We start from the raw sequence: 18,957 nt of genomic DNA, 5'->3' as shown, positions 1-18,957 counted from the left end.
CCTTGCTAAACAACATGTTGAAAACCTCTGACCCCAAATCCAACATCTAAATGTCATGGGTAAATCAAAATCCAAGTCAGAACTAAGTGGGAAGTCAAGAACTTTCAAGAAACCCCTTTATCTTTCCAATAAAACTTAGCCAAATGGAACTACGACGAAAACCCACAATGGTCATGATACCTGCAGCAATGATAACGGTGTGCTGGACAACCATGACCGGTGTTGAACAACGGTCGAAAACAGATCTGAAAAAGAGAGACCATGAGAGATTGGAGGAGAGAGAAATATGAGGAGTGAGAGATATAAACACCAATGGGTCTTACTCTTACCGGCGACGTGAAGTGGCAACGATCCTATGGCTGTGAACGACGGACAAAAACAGTGACTTCGATCAAGGATGGCAATGACGAATGACCAAAATGCTAGGTTGTGTGGCAGATGAACGCGTGAAAGAGAGAGAGCGTGGCGGTGCGACCAAATCTGCAATGACGATCCAAACGACAGCGGGCCAACGGCCAGTCGTGTGCATAGTGGTTGCTGGTGTGGCGGGGTGAGCACACCAACGGCTAGTCTACGTCTGCGCAGAGTGAGAAAGACAAACTCATTATGATGAAAATACATTTAACTTGAAAATAACGAGATTATTTAAAGATTTAATGTGAAATTACCTAATATATTCATAATACTTATCAAATAAAAGAGAAAAATGAGAAATCAAAAGTAAAGTTTCCCTACCCAATAGTAATAGATAAGTTAAAATGTTCATTGATCATGTTATTTTTATTTTTTCATGTTTTATTAATAACTTTCCATCCAAATCGATATCGGATATATAGAAATCTAGAAATATCGATATCTTATAATTTAATATTGAGATTTCAAGTGGACTAGCAATTAAAAAGAATTATTAAAAATAATGAAAAAATTACAAAATCCACCTTTAAAGTATGATGATAGTTTTACTCATGCCCTTCAACTCTCCATGGTAATAATTGGGCTCCTAAACTTTTAAAAGTGTTAAAATTTGATTCTCAAACTTATAATAATTGTAAAAAATAAATTCATAAATGATAAAAATTGAACCCTCAAACTTATACAATTATTATATAAGTTTAAGAGTCTAATTTTAATATTTAGATAAGATCGACGACTCTGTTTTTGTTTTTAAATTTAAAAGTTTTTGAATACAATTGCAACCATCGCCAAACTTTATGATAGTTTTTACAATTTGCTCCAAAATACAGATATATTGAGCTTAATATCGAGAGTGAGACGGAGAGTGAAGAACAAAAACGAGATTCGAAGCACAATTTACAAGCGAGTCAATAGCGTAAATTCAAGTAGATGCTAAACCCAGCAAAAGTTGACCAAGTTGATCATTTTTCATTTGGGAAAATTTTTGGTCTCAATCCGTAAAATTTCCCATTAATCATTTCAGTATTTCTTCTCTGATTTCAAACCAGCAGAAGAACCAAATTCAACGCTGGTCTTCGAGTTCAGAGTTTCATTGAAAGGCTTGGAGATTGGAAGCCATGGAAAGCAGTGCTCAGAGGCGGATCAATTTGATTCACCGTCACCTTCTTTCGCTGCCGTGTGAGTTCAACAACGCTCTTAATCCGGTGAGCATCACTTCACTCTTACAATTTCTTTTCCTTCTCTATTCAATGTGTTTTACAGAGGCAAGACGTATATTTTAGGCGCCAACGAATAGTGGGAGCGGGGTAGCTGAGCCTGTGATTGTTGGAGGTATGGTGCTGGATATTCACGCCATACCGTCCATTTCCGCCGTTCCTAGGTCAACTACTCCCGGCAAGGTAATTTACTGATTGCTATCTAAAAGCGAATTGTCGCAGGGTTGGGGAAATCATTGGAGGAAGTTGGAATATTGTGGTTGATTGTTGCAGACTATTGTAGATATTGAGAGGGAAATTATTTATTACATACAGTCTATTTTATTACACACGGTCTATTTTGAATTGGTATATATTTTTTTATTAGAGACATACTGATTTTGAATTGTTACCCAACTATTGTAGATGAGGTTAATTGCTTACCTACTTAAGCTATAATGCTTAAATGTTTCTAACATTAAATGTTGAAGGGATTCTAAGATTCCCTAGAAGAAGCTGATCCTACTAGTTGTAGATATCACAATTACTGCAAATTGCCTTATGTTCAAGTGGGTGAATTATCTTGTGCTTGTTTCGTTGCTTTCTCCTTTTTGTTCAATTTTTAAGGACTAAAACTACTGAAAAACGTGGCAAATGGATTGAAACAAGAAACATGTTCTTTATTTTAAAATATTGAACGTGCTCAAGTTTCAAGTTTCTATGAAAGTAAAATAATATGAGAAATGAATTGAGGTTGTTTTTTATTGCCTTTCTTAATGATTATATCTTTAGAATCGTTTATGATATACTTATGATAGCCATTTTAGCTTCAGTAAATAACTGTAATACACCTGAGAATTATGTTTTAAATATTGAGATGAAATACTCATAACTATAATATAGATGAAAATGTAATGACAAATCTATATATTTTTGGGTTCAATCTAGTACGCTAGATAGCACCATGACTGCCATAAATCCTCATTTTCATTGGCTTGTTGGTATTGGTGTTTTATTCTTTGGCCAGTGTCTTTATATTTTTCCGACTCATTCGTTATCTGTAGCATCATAATGACGATGTTATCTTAGTGAATCTATTGTTAAGTTTCTATATTTCAACTCTTACTTTTGAGAATATGCTGTTTTAGATCAATTATATATTAGGTGGTGTAGCACGGAATGTTGCTGAATGCATGTCAAAGCTTGGGACCAACCCTTTCCTGATTAGTGTGGTGGGACATGACATGGCAGGTTCTTTTCTGGTCTTTTATCATTTTTTTCGTACGTCTACTGTTACATTCCAGAATGGCAGATTGGTTTTTATCACATTCATGGCTTTTTTGGTTCTATTGCAACTCAGATGGATTCAGAGTTCATTATTTACTTTAATAAATTCTGATTCCTTTTTTTTTTCTCCTGAAATAGGGAACCTCTTGTTTGAGAATTGGAGATTGGCAGGGATATCAACAGAAGGTACACCTGTCTATCCATTTAATTTCCATTTAAACTAGCTAGCTATCAGTTAATGATATATGGCACTTTATTTTTAATTTTCTTCTGTTCTGGTGTTTATCATCTGTGGTATTATCCCATTGTCATTGTTTGGTGTTCTGACGTAGATGGTTATTTGGATCATTCTATGTGAGTGATTCAGGATTAAAGTATTTTTAACCTTAAATAAGAATCTAACTCTTCTTACGAAATATATCAATTTTTGTCTCACTTTTGAATTGGCTGTTTTTAGAATGTTGCCATACCAATCACTACAAAAAGCCTTTTGTTGATTATGCCTTTGAATGTGAATCTTTCAGATGCTACAATCGAGATTTGGTCATTCCTTTTGAGCAATTTAGTGAAGATAAATTAGCCAGTAGAACTTAGTAATGTGGTGCAAGTTGCATAAACAGCATATTGAGCAATCTGTTTTGAGATCATTTCTTGAAATAAACTCTTGTATGGAATATTGCCAGCTGCAGAGTGAATTTTACGGTTTCCTCATACTGAACTATTTTTATCCTTCTGATTTCTTTATCTTTGAATCCTTGATGGAAGTTAATGAAGTGAAAGCAAAAGTATCTAACTAGTTCAAAAGAAAATTATTACTTGGTTATTAAACATATACTTGGTAAAGATAGAGATGATATACTTTCTAGAACAATTACATATTCGAATAGGCATTCGGAAGCAGAAAGACATCAACACTGCTGTTGTGTGTGCTGTAGTTGATGTCCATGGAGAATTGGCAGCTGCTGTGGCAAGTGTGGAAGCTATTGTAAGTGTATCTTTGTTGTAAATAGATTTATATCAAGGATTTAGTATTGTGAATCTTGTAAAAAATTGATGGTGGTACCACAAAGAACTGATACCGGCCTTACACAGGAAAAATTTCTCACACCTGATTGGATCGAGCAATTCAAGTCCAATATTCGAGCTGCACCAGTGCTTATGGTTGATGCAAATCTAAACCCATTTGCTCTGGAAGTCTCTTGCCAAAGTACTACTCTTTTTCTGCAGCTTCCTGTATTTTTCTGTATTGATCTTTGTTGTATGATCTTTATATTATTTTCCTGCATCTGTTTATAGTTGCTGCCGAGTATAATACTCCAGTGTGGTTTGAGCCTGTGTCAGTTGCTAAATCAAGAAGGATTGCTTCAGTTGTCAAGTATGTGAGTTCACATCTCCTCATGCTGATCTTCTCTCTTAAAGATCCATGAGTTTTTTCACTTGCAAGTACTCTTTTGTTCCTTTCCTTACTGAGGCGTTTCGTTTTCTTTGTTTCTTTTCATTTTTAAAAGAATGAAAATGGGGTTGAAAAATTCTGAGGTGATTTTGCATTGGAATTATAACCAGACTGACTCACTCGCTCATATTTAGAGATCGACTGAACTTTAGTTCAGTTTGTATAAAAGTTGATGAAAAATGGAGAAAGATAAAACAATGTTCAAGTATTAGGTAAAATCATTATAGCTTCCTCGTCATTCCTTTTCAGGAAAAAATAGATCTGAAAATAGAAATAAATAGATCTGAAAATAGGATCACCCAGCAAATACTATATATATTTGTCATGTTTCAGGTGGATCAATAGATTCTTAGTCTATATTTGCCCTTCCTCTGTCTACAACTTCATTCACATCCTGTTTGCGTGTTGTCTTAGTTTCTGATGCATCTTGTACAATATTTATATGTCAACCATCATGGATTGGTCTTGTGGTAAATAAAAGGCATGAGTTTGATAAAGGGCTAAAAGGAGATGGGTTCAATCTATGGTGGCCACTTACTTAGGATTTAATATCCTACGAGTTTCCTTGACACCCAAATGTTGTAGGGTCAACTGGGTTGTCCCATGAGATTAGTCGATGTACGTGTAAGTTGCCTCCGACACTCATGCGTATAAAAATAAGAAAACAATATTTACTTGTCATATTATGTTTTCATAATCTAGAGATTTAGCACCTCATCTTACGTTTCATATTTGAGAATTTTTTCTAATTTACAGCCATATGTTTTTCTACATTTTCTTTCATAATACATAGCTCTTCATTTTGCAGATAAGTTTTACTTCGCCTAATGAAGATGAACTTATCGCCATGGCCAATGCGTTATCTGGTCAAGATTTGTTTTCTCCCATCAAACAAGATAACAGCATTGCAATTGAATCTTTTTTCGAACAATTGAAATCTGCTGCATGGGTTTTGCTTGAGAAAGGTATCAAGGTCGTCATTCTGACAGTTGGTTCTCGTGGGGTGTTGGTTTGTTCTAAAGGACGACCAAGCTTCATGAAAATTTCTTCCAAAGAAGAAATCAACAAGGACAGATCCAGCAGCCAACTATTTAGAACTTTAGCTACGAGTTGTCCACCAAACATGTATGCTGTTTCTCCTGAAACCGAGAAAAGCTCTTTTCTTTTTGCAATGCACTTCCCTGCCCTTCCTGCTTCAGTAGTGAGGCTTACAGGCTGCGGAGATTGTTTAGTTGGGGGAATGCTTGCTTCTATTTGTGCTGGATTAAATATCTACCAAAGTACAGCCATTGGAATTGCAGCTGCCAAAGCCGCTGTCGAGACCGAAAATAATGTTCCTCAGGAATTTCATTCAGCCAAAATTGCAGGTACTACTGTCACTCATTCCATCTTTTATCGACGATTTTTACTATATTCATATGGTTTCATTTAATTTAGGGGACAACTGTGGAATTGAGAAATCTTGCTCCAACTCAAAGTCTATGGACAAAACATTAGTTGGTGTATTGAACAAACCGAGAGTTTAAGGATGTGTCTGGATTAGCTTTTCATGTGTTTAATTTTGAAAATAAGTCATTGGAAAAAATTGTAGTGTTTAACAATAGCTCAAAATAACTTTTAAAATATTTTCAAAGTTCATTTTAGGTTTTTAGCAAAAGAGTTAAAAAAAAAAAAAAAAAATTAAAAAGACATTATTTCTCTAGTCAATCCAAACGGGCCCTAAATCTTTCCATTTTTTATGGAAAAAGTTTCGTATTTTTAGTTTTTTGGGAAATGAAACTGGAAAATTGGTTGTTTCTTTTAGTATTTACTGTCTGTATCTCATATATTTAATGCAGATGATGCTAGGTTGGTGTACAAAGCAGGCAGATTTGTGTTCCATGATCCCATGCCCTGAAACAGCAACTTTGAAATTGAAAAATCAAAGTGCTACAACTTTTCATTTCCCTGATTAGTACAAGAATGCCACTACTTGTATTTAATCAAAACTTATGAAACATGAAATACCAAGTTTTTGTCCTCAGTTGAGGGTTGTAGCTGTTCAGCTGGTTTTCCATTACAAATGAGTACAGTTTATTTGATCAAATGGAGGATTATATCTTGCTGCAATTCTTGATTTTATTATGAATAATTTGCTTAAATTGCTTGTGACATGCTACACTACAATATCATAAATTTTGGTTGACTACAAATTTGATTCTGTTCAGAAAATATAAAGTTGTTTCAAAATATATAATCTTTTTCTATTTTGATTTCTACTCATTCCAAAAAAATTTGAAGATTTAATTGCAATTAAATATGTTTGTTCAATTTTAGCAAAAGAGTAGGTTGATTCTATCTTTCTTTGTACATCCATATAAATGATGATGTGGATTGTGAGTAATTTTAAAATAGTTAAAATTATCCTATTTAAAAACCTCAAATTATTGTTAAACAACTCAGAAGTGTACATTAATACCACTTTAATGAAGTGTTTTAAGGGATATTATAAACATGTGTTTTAGGCATGCCAAACTTATCTTTGGTCCTAAATTTTAGTTTATAACGCCAATTTGAAAATAGTTTAACTGATTAAGATGTGTATAATTGACTAAGAGATAGAGATTGGAATCTTCAAGACATGTTGGACTTAATAAAACATGAGTATGTAACAATTTACTATCTTATGTATTTTTAATGTAACAATTTAATAAGTGTAGTTCTAAAATACATTTTGGGTGTATTTGGAACACATTTTTAAATGATTAATTTAAAAAATAAGTCATATTGGAAGAAACTTGAGTGTTTGACAACCAATCAAAATAGTTTTTCAAATATATTTTAATAACTTTTTATCAAAAGTATTTAAGTAAAAATAAATTTTTTGAAAAATAGTTTTTTTTTCTTAAGTCAATCCAAACCGCCTTCATCTTCTAAGATATATCATCCATATACCTAAAAATATTTGTTACACCTTTATAAAATTTTCAAAATCCTTGGTACTTTTAAATCACTAAAACAAAATTGTCACAAATTTTAAATTATAAAATAAAAAATGTAATATAGTAAAGTTAAAAGGACAAATTGTTACGAATCTAAAACTATAAAGATTGAATTGTACTTGATGGATTATATTGGGCGAAAAAAAAGTATAATGTTCAAAACTAAAATCTAAAAACCAATATCAAATGAAACCAAATGAGCATAACTTTATAGTAATTAATATAATTGAAGGTTGAATCCCTAATCTTTATTTGTTGCACTAGAAATTGAAAATGGAGCCCACATGTTCTTGATATGGCCGTTGTAGGTTTTTTTCTATTTAGAATTAGTGGAAACTTAATTTTCAAGCAATTAGATTAGTATTTACTTTCAATTTATTTTAGTGAGTTTAATTTAGGACAATGCCTCTTAAATTAGAGTGAAGTACCTAATGGCTTAGTGAAATGAGGGAGGAGAATTTCAAGGTTATTGGTAAAAGTAGGTGTGATAGTCGATTTGATTTTGTCGATTTTGGGGTTAATCAAGAACCAAATCAAATCATTTGGTTTTACAAAGAAGCGATCTAAACCAATGTCCGATAAAGAACAAAACCAATAAAGTGGTTTTTATTTAGTTCAATTTATTATCGTTGGTTCTCAGTTTAGTTCTTGGTTTTTATCATTTTCTTTTCTTTTTCTTTCGGTTTTTATTTTTCTTTCCACTTTTTTCTTTGAATGAGTCATTTTTACTATTCTCAAATTACAATTGGGTTTATTTTCTTTTTTATAGTTTGAAATTGAACATTTTCGTTTCCTTTCTTGGCACTTTTCTAAATGACAAACATACATTCTCCGTAATAATGTATCTTTTTTTTTTTTTTTGTGTAAACAACAAATATACATGTTCATAATAATTAAAATACTAAAAAAGTCTTAATCTTAGAGTATATTTTTAAGGGTATGTACCCTGAACCGTCTTGATTTGTTTTTTAAATAAAAAACTGATCGAAACTAACACTTTTTTATTTTCTTTTAATACAATTCAATATGTCCAATTTTGTACTAAAAAACCAAACCAAACCAGTAGTTTTTTATTATAATCCTAGGTAGAAATTAGTGAAGCACTTCGATCCATCTTGCAATATTTTTCTTGTTTCCAATTCCATCCTTCGTACTATTAGTTTGTTGTTTTTTTGTTACATTTTAGCCGTTGAGGTACAAAAAGGCTAATACAATAGAGACAAACCTTCGATCATTAGCAAGCTTATAAAGTTGCCGTTTTGCATTGTTTCTTCCTCTTCTCCCTCTTTTTCTTCCCATTGAAACCTTTACCCTGATTCAGTTTCAACCCACTGCCTGCCGTTTAAGTTGAGCAGTATATTTATATGTAAATGAAGTATTTGATACATGGGTTACTGAGCCTTACCCAAGCCATCAAATCCGGATTTACACCGACCATTTTCACATCGAACCAACTCATAACCTTATATGCCAAACATGGTCTCCTTAATGATGCCCAGAAAATGTTCGACGAAATGCCTGAACGGAATGTCTTCTCATGGAATGCTATAATAGCAGCGTATCTTAAGTCTCAGAACTTGACACAAGCGCGGGCATTGTTTGACTCCGCTGTCTATAGAGATTTGGTTACTTACAACTCTATGTTGTCTGGTTATGTTAGCTCTGATGGGTATGAGGCTCAAGCCCTTGGGCTTTTTAGGAAAATGCAAACGGCACCTGATATGATCAGAATTGATGACGTCAGTCTTACAATCATGCTTAATTTAACTGCTAAGTTATGTGTGGTTTCTTATGGAAAGCAGTTGCATTCCTTCATGATGAAGACTGCTAATGATTTAAGTGTGTTTGCTGCAAGTTCGCTGATTGATATGTACTCTAAGTGTGGATATTTTAAAGACGCCTGTAGAGTTTATTATGGATGTGGTGAGGTGGTTGATTTGGTCTCTAGAAATGCCATGGTTGCAGCTTGTTGTAGAGAAGGGGAGATAAATGTGGCTATGGATCTTTTCTGGAAGGAATTGGAGCGAAATGACGCTGTAGCGTGGAACACGATGATTTCGGGTTTTGTTCAGAATGGTTATGAACAAGAATCATTGAAGTTATTCGTTCGTATGGCGGATGAAACGGTTGGGTGGAACGAACACACTTTTGCAAGTGTCTTGAGTGCTTGCTCCAATCTGAGGAGCTTGAAGTATGGAAAGGAAGTCCATGCTTATGTTTTGAAGAATGGGCTGATTGTCAATCCCTTCATTGGCAGTGGACTTGTTGATGTTTACTGCAAGTGCAATAACATGAGGTATGCAGAGTCAGTTAATTCAGAATTGAGGATGCGAAATGTATATTCAATCACTTCAATGATTGTTGGCTATTCATCTCAAGGTAACATGGCAGAAGCCAGAAAGCTTTTTGATTCCTTGGATGAAAAGAATTCTGTTGTCTGGACTGCTTTATTTTCTGGTTATGTTAAATTGCAGCAGTGTGAAGCAGTTTTTGAACTTTTAACTGAATATAGGAAGGAGGCAACAGTTCCTGATGTCCTAATTCTTCTCAGCATTATTGGCGCTTGTGCTATACAAGCTGCTCTGGCTCCCGGGAAGCAGATACACGGTTACATAGTCCGAGCAGGCATCAAATTGGATACGAAACTGACAAGTTCGTTGGTTGATATGTACTCAAAATGTGGAAGTATCATTTATGCAGAAAGGATTTTTAGAGAAGTTACTGATAAGGATTCCATTATTTACAACATTATGATAGCTGGCTATGCTCACCATGGGTGGGAAAATGATGCAGTCCAGCTTTTCAAGGAAATGATGGAAAATGATCTCAAACCAGATGCAATCACTTTCGTTGCACTACTTTCTGCATGTCGACATGGCGGTTCGGTAGAACTAGGCGAACATTTTTTTGATTCTATGTCTAGTGATCACAATATTATTCCTGAAATCGATCATTATGCTTGTATGATTGATTTGTATGGAAGGGCTAATCAACTAGATAAGGCATTGGAATTCATGAAAACGATTCCCATACAGTTGGATGCTGTCATATGGGGAGCATTTCTGAATGCTTGTAGGATCAATGGAAATGCTGAACTTGCAAGAAAAGCAGAAGATAAACTGTTGGTAATCGAAGGAGAAAACGGAGCTCGATACGTGCAATTAGCTAATGTCTATGCTGCAGAAGGAGACTGGGAGCAGATGGGAAGAATAAGGAAGAAAATGAAAGGAAAGGAGGTTAAGAAGAATGCTGGTTGTAGTTGGGTTTTTGTGGAAAATAAGTTCCATGTATTCATTTCTGGTGACAGATTTCACTCAAAAAGTGAGGCTATATATTCAACCTTAGCCTCCTTGACTGATGAGCTACTTGACAAAGAGGAATCATTTTGCTAATGTCAAGCTTCAGCCATTAATTTTTCCATCTGAAGGTTCTAAAATTTGTATGTGAAAGATATTGATTTACCACATCGTAATCACTTTATTTCAAAGTTGGAAGCATTTTTTAATATATGATCATTGAATGTGATTATTTTTCAATTCATATTAATAGTTGTCCTTCCTTTTTAGGTTACTGTCTATACCACTTCAAAGTTGCAGATTTCATTTCCACACAATTTCCATCTACAATGTATGTTTTCTAAAATACTCTTTGTATTATTTATACATATGCTGTGTTTTTCATATATAAATTTACAAGCAATATTTTGTTCAATAGATTGCATCTTACTAAATTTAGAATTAATTATTTTTAATTAAAATTTAATATTAAAATTATGTTTTTTTTAAACAAGCAACACAACGACCAACCACATCTAACATCTCTCGTCAAGGAGAGGAATAACACAATCTAGAAAAACAACTTTCCAGATCAAAGAGCAACCTTGAGAGGAGGCTAAAGCTACGATAGCATGAGCAGAATTGTTCTCCATTCGACGCATATGACAAAAATTAGCAACATTATCAATGTTTCTAACAAAAATAATATCGTCGATGAGGACTCCAATCTTTGCAAGCGAAAAGGCCTCCCTATTCAGGAGCTTAATGACCTCAATGCATCATATTCCACTTCAATAAGAAGGTTATTCCCAGACCACTCTTGCTAAATCGCACACAAACCCTTCAAAAGTGCATCCGCCTCTAGAAAACTGACACTTCCACACCTTTGGGAAAACTTGCAACCCTTTAGCATTGCTTTACCCTCGTAATCCCGCACGACCAAGTTGCATTTACCTTCAGCTTCCATCTTCCAACTCCAGGTGGAGACTACTTGGAGGAGGAGCGAGCGAAATAGGAGAGCTCAAAAGACCCAATCAGATCGCCCCAACAGATCCAAAAGCACGGAGTTTATCCTAATTGTAAGGGAGCCAAAGCCTGGCACTCTATTTTTGAAGCAGATCTCGTTTCGCAAATTCCAAAGACTCCAAAGGATGACCAACGCTTTGTTGAGTTCCATCCTTGAACACAAGGATCATAGACAATCCTAATAATCAAAGAAAAACTACCTGCCATTGACAAACAACAAACGAGTCAACATAATGGTAGGCCATCGGATTCATGGTCGCCTGTGAACCCGTGCTACACAAATGATATTTATATGCACCGAACAAACTACTTATACTAACTAGTAGTACAAGGGGCAAGTCCGGGGTCGAATCACAAAGAGCCAAATTGGATTCCTCAAAAACTGAAATTGGTAAGAAGTAACCAAATGGGGGTTTTGTGAAAATTGCAAATCAAAATTACACGAAAAATCAAATTGCACAATGTGAAAGAATGTGAAAAAATATCAATTGAACAAAATACTTAGCTTGATTAGTTCTAGTTTATTTCATTCATTTTTAATTCTATCATAAACTATCCAAAAGATATGTGAGAAATTCAAATTACAACTTAGTCTACTTATTTAGAATCCTAACTGGTAGTCCATAAAATCAAGTTAAATAAAGGAAAAGTGAGAATCCTCAACTAATCATTCAATCAACAGGCATTAAGATCTAAGGCAAAGATAAACCAACCATCATCGAACCAATTATTTGAGCGAGAATTATCTAAGTTAGAAAGTAATGCTTATTAAAAGGAATCCTAATTTAACTTCACAAACTTACTTAACTCTTGCTTCTAGGTGACGACTACCTAACAATTACAAATTAGGGTTAATCAAAGTAATTAAATATACATGCATAGCTAATTTGTCAGATTATCCCATACAAGACAATTGAATAATAAACTCAAGATAAATTCTCATAAAATTCAGAAAAGTCTCACAGAATTACATAACATAGTCTCAAGAACGAATTGGAATGAAAGTAAACTACGAAACCCAAGCTAAGTTCTTACCCTTTAGCCACAAATTATCTTCTAATTCAATACAATACTCAATGGGAAAGAAGATTCAGAATTTTGGTCAAAAGAGAGACAGAAACCGAGTAGAAACTAAGTGGCAGCCATGTATTCGAGTGTGTGTAAACTAGGCTTGGACTGATGGGTTATTTATAGAATATGTCACAACGTCACAACGCTAGGGACAACATTGTGACGTTGTCATGCTTCCGCGCGCTACTCCAAGTCATAGTATTGCAACACTACCCTACTCTTCGATCGTCCGCTTCAAGTCGAAGCGTTGTAATGCTACATGTAACATCGCAACACTACCCTGTCCTTTCACGGAATGGATAGCTACTGTCTTATAGCGTTGCGATTCCCCGATTGGGCAAAAAACTTCAATTTCTTGGCCTTCTTTCTTCATTTGTTCAATTTGGCTCCTATTTTGGCCATCTTAACGCATTTTTCTCCCAAACACTTCAATCAATTGCTTGTACACTCGAGTCCTACAAAACAGTCGATTTAAGCATATTAAGTAGCTTAACAATCCCGAATTAAGTAGAGGAAGATAGCATATTTTCGGTGTTATCACATAAGAGGGGAGAAAAAGTCCCAAATTTTCCTTGAAAATGTACACTCCCAAAAGTGTGACAAGTTGACTACATATGAGTTCTACGGAAAAACAAAGAAAGTTGCAGTTATCCCTTTACAATGCAAGTTATTTAAAATGGGCACAAGATCATTAAAGATTTTTTGGCACGATATCTTGATTTTCGGCTTAACCTTTGCACTCCAAAGATCCAACTCTTCTAAGAATCCACCGCACTAGAAGAAGAAGAAAGAGAATCAGAGATCAGCTTTAACCCTAGATAATAAGTACTCTTAACAGAAGAGAGCCCTTTTTTTATCGGGACTCCAAGATATGTCATCCTCCATCTTCTTACGACCAATAGGAATAGAGAAAATATCACCTGCATCATGTGGAAGGAGCAACTCTCTTATCAGGCTCTCGGTCCAAGACTCCTATGAAGAAAGGAGGTAGAAAACTTTCTCATTTTGGGCCTTGTCATGCACCCAGCTCAGACGCCAACCAACCGTCGCCGACGCCTCTGTTCCAAATTCGACTAGCGCTGTCTGTCGCTGCCCCTCTTCCAGACGCGACCGCTGCCACAGCTCGTAGATTTCGTTGGAATCTTGCCTTGGAGGAAGAGTTGGTCTATTTTTGGGCACGATTTAGGGATTTCTTTGAGGGTATTGGTTATCCATTTAATCTTGGGTTAAAATTTTTAATGCCAATTATGTTTGGGCCGAGCTTTGAAGAAATTTTGAGATCGAAAGCATGCTGTCCGGCGTTACAAAAGATTGATTTTGGTAAGTTTGGGTGAATTTTAGCATTTTGGGCCCTTGGGATTAAGAGTAGTTGTGGAAGATTAAGTTATTAAATTTGTAATTTAATTTATATATGTTCAGGTTGGCCAAATGAGTCAAGTTTTGAAACTAATTTTGGACCAAACCATAATTTCAGTTGATTCGAAACGAAAGGCTTAATGCTTGTATTAAATTTGGGCTTAAATTCCTAGGTAAGTAATCTTCCTATTGGAACGGCCTTTGTGTAGACGATAAAATTTAAGAATTGATGATTCTAAGATTGTATGCATCGAGTTGCTTGAGGATATATGAGGTTATCTTTATTATGTTTGAAGCATGTTATGAGTACGGGTATGAAACAAATTATTATATGATTTGCTAAGAGGTTGTATGAGCATGGTGTTATATTTGCATGATTGTGGGAATCTATTTTTATGATGCATATTATTTATGATAGTGATAATTGTCCCCTACCCGTAGTCATATAGCCACTAGATGTTATGATTCCCTTCGAGATTTCACTAGAGGTTTGTGTTTCCTTTAGGATTCACTAAGAGGTTAGTGACCTCCTTCGGGATTTCACCAGAGGTTAGTGTTTTATTCAAGACTCACCAGAGGTTTGTGACTCCTTCGGGATTCACTAGAGTTTGTGTTTTCTTCGAGACTTCAGTAGAGGTTAGCGATCTTCTATAGGATTTCACCAGAGGTTTATGGGTACATCTCACTTACGGTAGGGCGGGTTTAGTTATCCACTAGATGGCTATCCATGAAAAGTAGAAGTTTATGCATGTCCCATTAGATAGTATCATTTATTGGATATATAGGCTTAGCCTGACCCCGGTAGTGGGGTTACTTACTAAGTATTTTATACTCATTCTTTCTCATGTTTTTTTTTTCCAAGTAAAGGTAAGAACACGTTAGCGAATGACAAGTAGAATCTATGATCGAGCCACTAGGACCAGTCAATGCTTTTGCCCATTTTTTTCTATGTCTTCATGATTTTCAATTAGTTAATTGTTAAAATTAGAGGATCTTTAGTTTTTATTTTCTTTTTGCACATTGGATGTTTTGGATGATGTTTTATTGTGATATTTATGTTATTTCATTTTTTAGGGTACTAAGTTAAATAAATTTCATTTAATTACTTTTCATAAAGCTATAGTTTTGGCCTTTTATCAAATCATGGAAAAGTGTCATTTTGAATGTATGCATGCATGTCTATAGTAATGACCTAGTTTAAGTCCTAGGGAGCCAGATCGTTACAGTTGGGATCAGAGCCCATGTTTTGGGTTCTGTAGACTAACTTACTACGTAAGTCTAGTTAGTCCTTGTGGCCCAGTAATGGATTCTTCGTCATTGTCAGGTATGTCTTACAAGAAAAGGTTTTCAATATATTATGCATGAGATTTATTTTTATTTTATATATGTTTTAGTAGATATGTTTATGATAGGGAATCCAGTAAGAACTGATCTTTGGGTACATGTCAGGTCATGACACCTAAACTCAGGGTAAAAAGGAAGGTTAGAGGAGGGGTTCAAGACCCCCAAGTGTAGTATTCACAAGTCCAGGACTCTTCCTGATCGAGAGTGTAGGAGGATGGAGCCGATAAAAGTCAGAATATTCTCGTAGCTCCGAACTCACCTAGTGCTCAAGTTGATAAGGAGGCAATGGTAGCCCGAATTGGGGAAACGGTTATTGGGTTTTATGCCCTAAAACTCATATATAGTAAATGTTATCAATTGACCGTCATCAATATTGATGTTAATTCAATAAATGTTATTGATTGTGTTATAATCTATTTTGTCTTAATAACCCTAAATCCAATAAACTAACATTCAAGATTGCCTTATGAGTCTTGAACTGTATGTGGAGACATATAGAGATCAATGTTCAAGAAAAAACCTAAAGAGTCTATAGTATAGGGATAAGGCTGGGTACCTTATCCTGGTGACACTATAGATACAATCCACTTTGTATTTTATACAAACACAATGATCCAACACATTCGTATAGGTGACATGCAAGTGGTGGTATCATATGCAATAAGTTTGCATAAGATCGAACCGCAAAACAGTAACCACTTTATGTAACACCATTAACTAGTTTGGTTCTTATTTCAATTGGATGACTTAGGCAACTTAGTCTTAATCCTGAGTGTATTATGAAATCCTGTTCATGAGAGATTGTCTTTTGATGTGTATGGGTGAGAGTGACCAGTTTGCCAACTCAATAAGCCTACCATTTTACAGACAAGACCAAGTGAGGAGCTGGGAACATAATAATACAAGATGAAATTCACACCTTCCCGACTTCAGGGTAAATAGATGAATGTTCCCTTAAGTGGTGTCTCCAGGACTTGAACAAAGGGCTCTAGCCTCCCTACCCTCTCATTGCCTACCATAAATAGGTTGTTCATTAGAGGAGCATTGGTACTTGAGGATACAGAAGTAACTCAAGGGTAAAATAGTAATTTGACTCAATTTGTGTTATGGACACTCGTGAAGGACCAAGTTATTGTTATTGGTCTATATCTATGGACACAGAAATATATATGTAGTGAGAAGAGTGCAGTAGTGGGTCTTTAGTGGAGTGTACCCACAGTTAACAAATATTGATTAATTTGTTTAATGAGTTTAGCTAATTAATCTCATATTGTTGGAGTTTCTGATCTGCAGGTCCACCAGGTCCCCTTGTTAGCTCACTAAAGGATATCAAAGATGGATGATTTGAATTGTTCAAATCAGCTTGAGGAAATTGTATATTAATGTGAATAATATGTAATTGATTATAGATGTGATCTATAATTTCAATTAAGTTGGAGAGAAATATTTGAATGAAATCCAAATATTTTATTTCAAATCAGATTCATAAAGAATTAATTAATTAAATTAATAGAGAGGTGATGCACATAAACACAAGATATTTATTTATGTTAATTAAATATATATGTTAAATTGGATTTAATGTATAGATGGTTATTTAATTATTATGCTAATTTATTAAATAAATGTTATTTAATTAACTGAGCACCAAACGAGCTCCATTCGCAAAACCGTCTAGCACACGACTTTTTTCATCGTTCTTAACCCCTGGGTCCGTTTTCGTGCTTTTTCGCTGACGGAAGGTTCGCAACAAAAAATTGGGTCCTAGGGCCCTGCCCTGCGACACCCTCGTGGGACCCGAGGGCCATTTGGGGCACCAAACGATCTCCGTTCGCAAAATCGTCTGGCACACGCCTTTTTTTGATCGTTTTTAACACCTAGGTCCATTTTCGCGCATTTTCGTGCCAGAAGATTCGGGAGCGAAAAGTGGGCCCCACGGCCCCAGGGGTCGGTTGGGGCACCAAACGAGCTCCGTTCGTAAAACCGTCTAGCACACAATTTTTATCATCATTCTTAACCCCTGGTCCATTTTCGCGACGAAATGTTTGCGCACGAAAAAACGGCCCCGACAGAGCCTGTGGGGCCCGGGGTCTGTTTGGGGCACGAATGTTCACCCAAGAAAAACGATCTTGCCACGAACTTCTTCTCAATCAAACTTGAACATAGTCACAAGAATAATCTTGTTATTCTCAAGGATTCCAATAGAAGGATAGGTGGTATCCAACTAATTGGAAAAGGGAGAGGTAGAAAGAATTCTCTTAGAGAGTAAAGAAAGAGGATTTCTGTTTTGGTGCCAAGGGCAAATTCACCAAAATAATTCTTGCCCTAAAAGGCCTATAAAGAAGAATTTATATGGAGAAGGGTTAACCCTTCTCTAAATCTCCGTTCCCAAAACCGTCTGGCACACGCCTTTTTTCTTCATATCTTAAACCGGTCCATTTTTGCGCCAATTCCGTGTCGGAAGGTTCGGGAGCAAAAAGTGGGCCTGGGGCTATTTCGGGCACCAAACGAGCTCTGTTCCTAGGCACACGACTTTTTTTCATTGTTCTTAATCCCTGGGTCCGTTTTTTGCGCTTTTTCGTGATGGAAGGTTCGCGCACAAAAATTGGTCCAGGGCCCTGCCTACGACACCTCAGCCAAGCCATGCGACACCCCTGCCAGGCCATGCAACACCCAGCAAGCCACCCAGACACCCCGCGGGGCCCCGGCTATTTTGGGCACCAAACGAACTCCGTTCGCACAAAACCTCTAGCAACGCCTTTTTTTCAACATTTTTAACGCCTGGGTTGTTTTCAAGCATTTCCGTGCCTGTAACGCCCGGATCCTTACACCTTATGAATCCGACCGCTACGACATGCATACTTAGACTTTTCTATCATGAGATGAGTTTTGGTTGAAATTTCAAAGAACATATCTAAATTTTTAATTAATAGAAAAAAAAAAACTATATAGAATTTATTTATCAAAACAACCAGGATCCATAAAACATTAGCGTGGTGGTTAAAATGCACGTGTCTATAATAGTGAGTTTGATGGTTGGCCATTTTGAGCGACGTCCAACTCTGCCCTCTACGCTATGTTCTTACCTACAAAGTCTGTAAAAATATGGATGAGTACATAATATACCCAGTAAATAGTTCTCACGTAGGGTAGTGACCAAATGCACATCACAAGCAAAAATGTCATGAAAAACATATGATTGGGACCGAAAACGTATAATAACATGTGGTGGTCGGTTATGCTTCCAACATAAATCTCTCCGCCTGATAGGAAGATGAGGACCTAAGCGAAACTAACCATCTGATGATTAGCGGGTCATGCAGTCAGTAGGGCCAGAGTCGCATCCAACATCAACCATTAGACATAAATGTTATGCTTCCACAAAATCTCTCCGCCCTGATAGGAAGATGAGGACCTAAGCGAAAACTAACCCATCTGATGATTAGCGGGTCATGCAGTCAGTAGGGCCAAAGTCCGCATCCAACATCAACCATTAGCATAAATGTTATGCTTCCAACATAAATCTTTCCGCCCTGATAGGAAGATGAGGACTT

The 18,957-nt window shown here is 35.8% G+C and overlaps 1 protein-coding gene and 2 long non-coding RNA genes across 3 annotated transcripts; 2 read left to right on the top strand and 1 right to left on the bottom strand.

Annotated features, from left to right (window-relative positions):
- Nucleotides 1–1,219: 1,219 nt before the first annotated feature.
- On the top strand, nucleotides 1,220–10,827 carry LOC120077342 (putative pentatricopeptide repeat-containing protein At3g18840). Its single transcript, XM_039031224.1, has 10 exons — nucleotides 1,220–1,619; nucleotides 1,698–1,814; nucleotides 2,759–2,861; nucleotides 3,036–3,083; nucleotides 3,785–3,882; nucleotides 3,990–4,104; nucleotides 4,194–4,276; nucleotides 5,159–5,717; nucleotides 6,189–6,223; nucleotides 8,708–10,827. Exons 1-10 carry the CDS (start codon nucleotides 1,533–1,535, stop codon nucleotides 10,721–10,723), a joined length of 3,261 nt encoding a protein of 1,086 aa, XP_038887152.1. The 5' UTR covers nucleotides 1,220–1,532; the 3' UTR covers nucleotides 10,724–10,827.
- A 363-nt stretch (nucleotides 10,828–11,190) lies between these two features.
- Nucleotides 11,191–12,803, bottom strand: LOC120078219. The gene is made up of 2 exons (XR_005481955.1): nucleotides 12,668–12,803; nucleotides 11,191–11,832 (listed from the first exon to the last, which is right to left on the bottom strand). It is a non-coding gene; the product is annotated as an uncharacterized LOC120078219 (long non-coding RNA).
- A 1,085-nt stretch (nucleotides 12,804–13,888) lies between these two features.
- LOC120078221 lies at nucleotides 13,889–15,815 on the top strand. Its single transcript, XR_005481956.1, has 2 exons — nucleotides 13,889–14,023; nucleotides 15,509–15,815. It is a non-coding gene; the product is annotated as an uncharacterized LOC120078221 (long non-coding RNA).
- Nucleotides 15,816–18,957: the final 3,142 nt, after the last annotated feature.

This window comes from Benincasa hispida, chromosome 5, assembly GCF_009727055.1.
Source record: "Benincasa hispida cultivar B227 chromosome 5, ASM972705v1, whole genome shotgun sequence".
NCBI lineage: Eukaryota > Viridiplantae > Streptophyta > Magnoliopsida > Cucurbitales > Cucurbitaceae > Benincasa > Benincasa hispida.
This window is presented reverse-complemented; position numbering and strand designations above follow the sequence as displayed.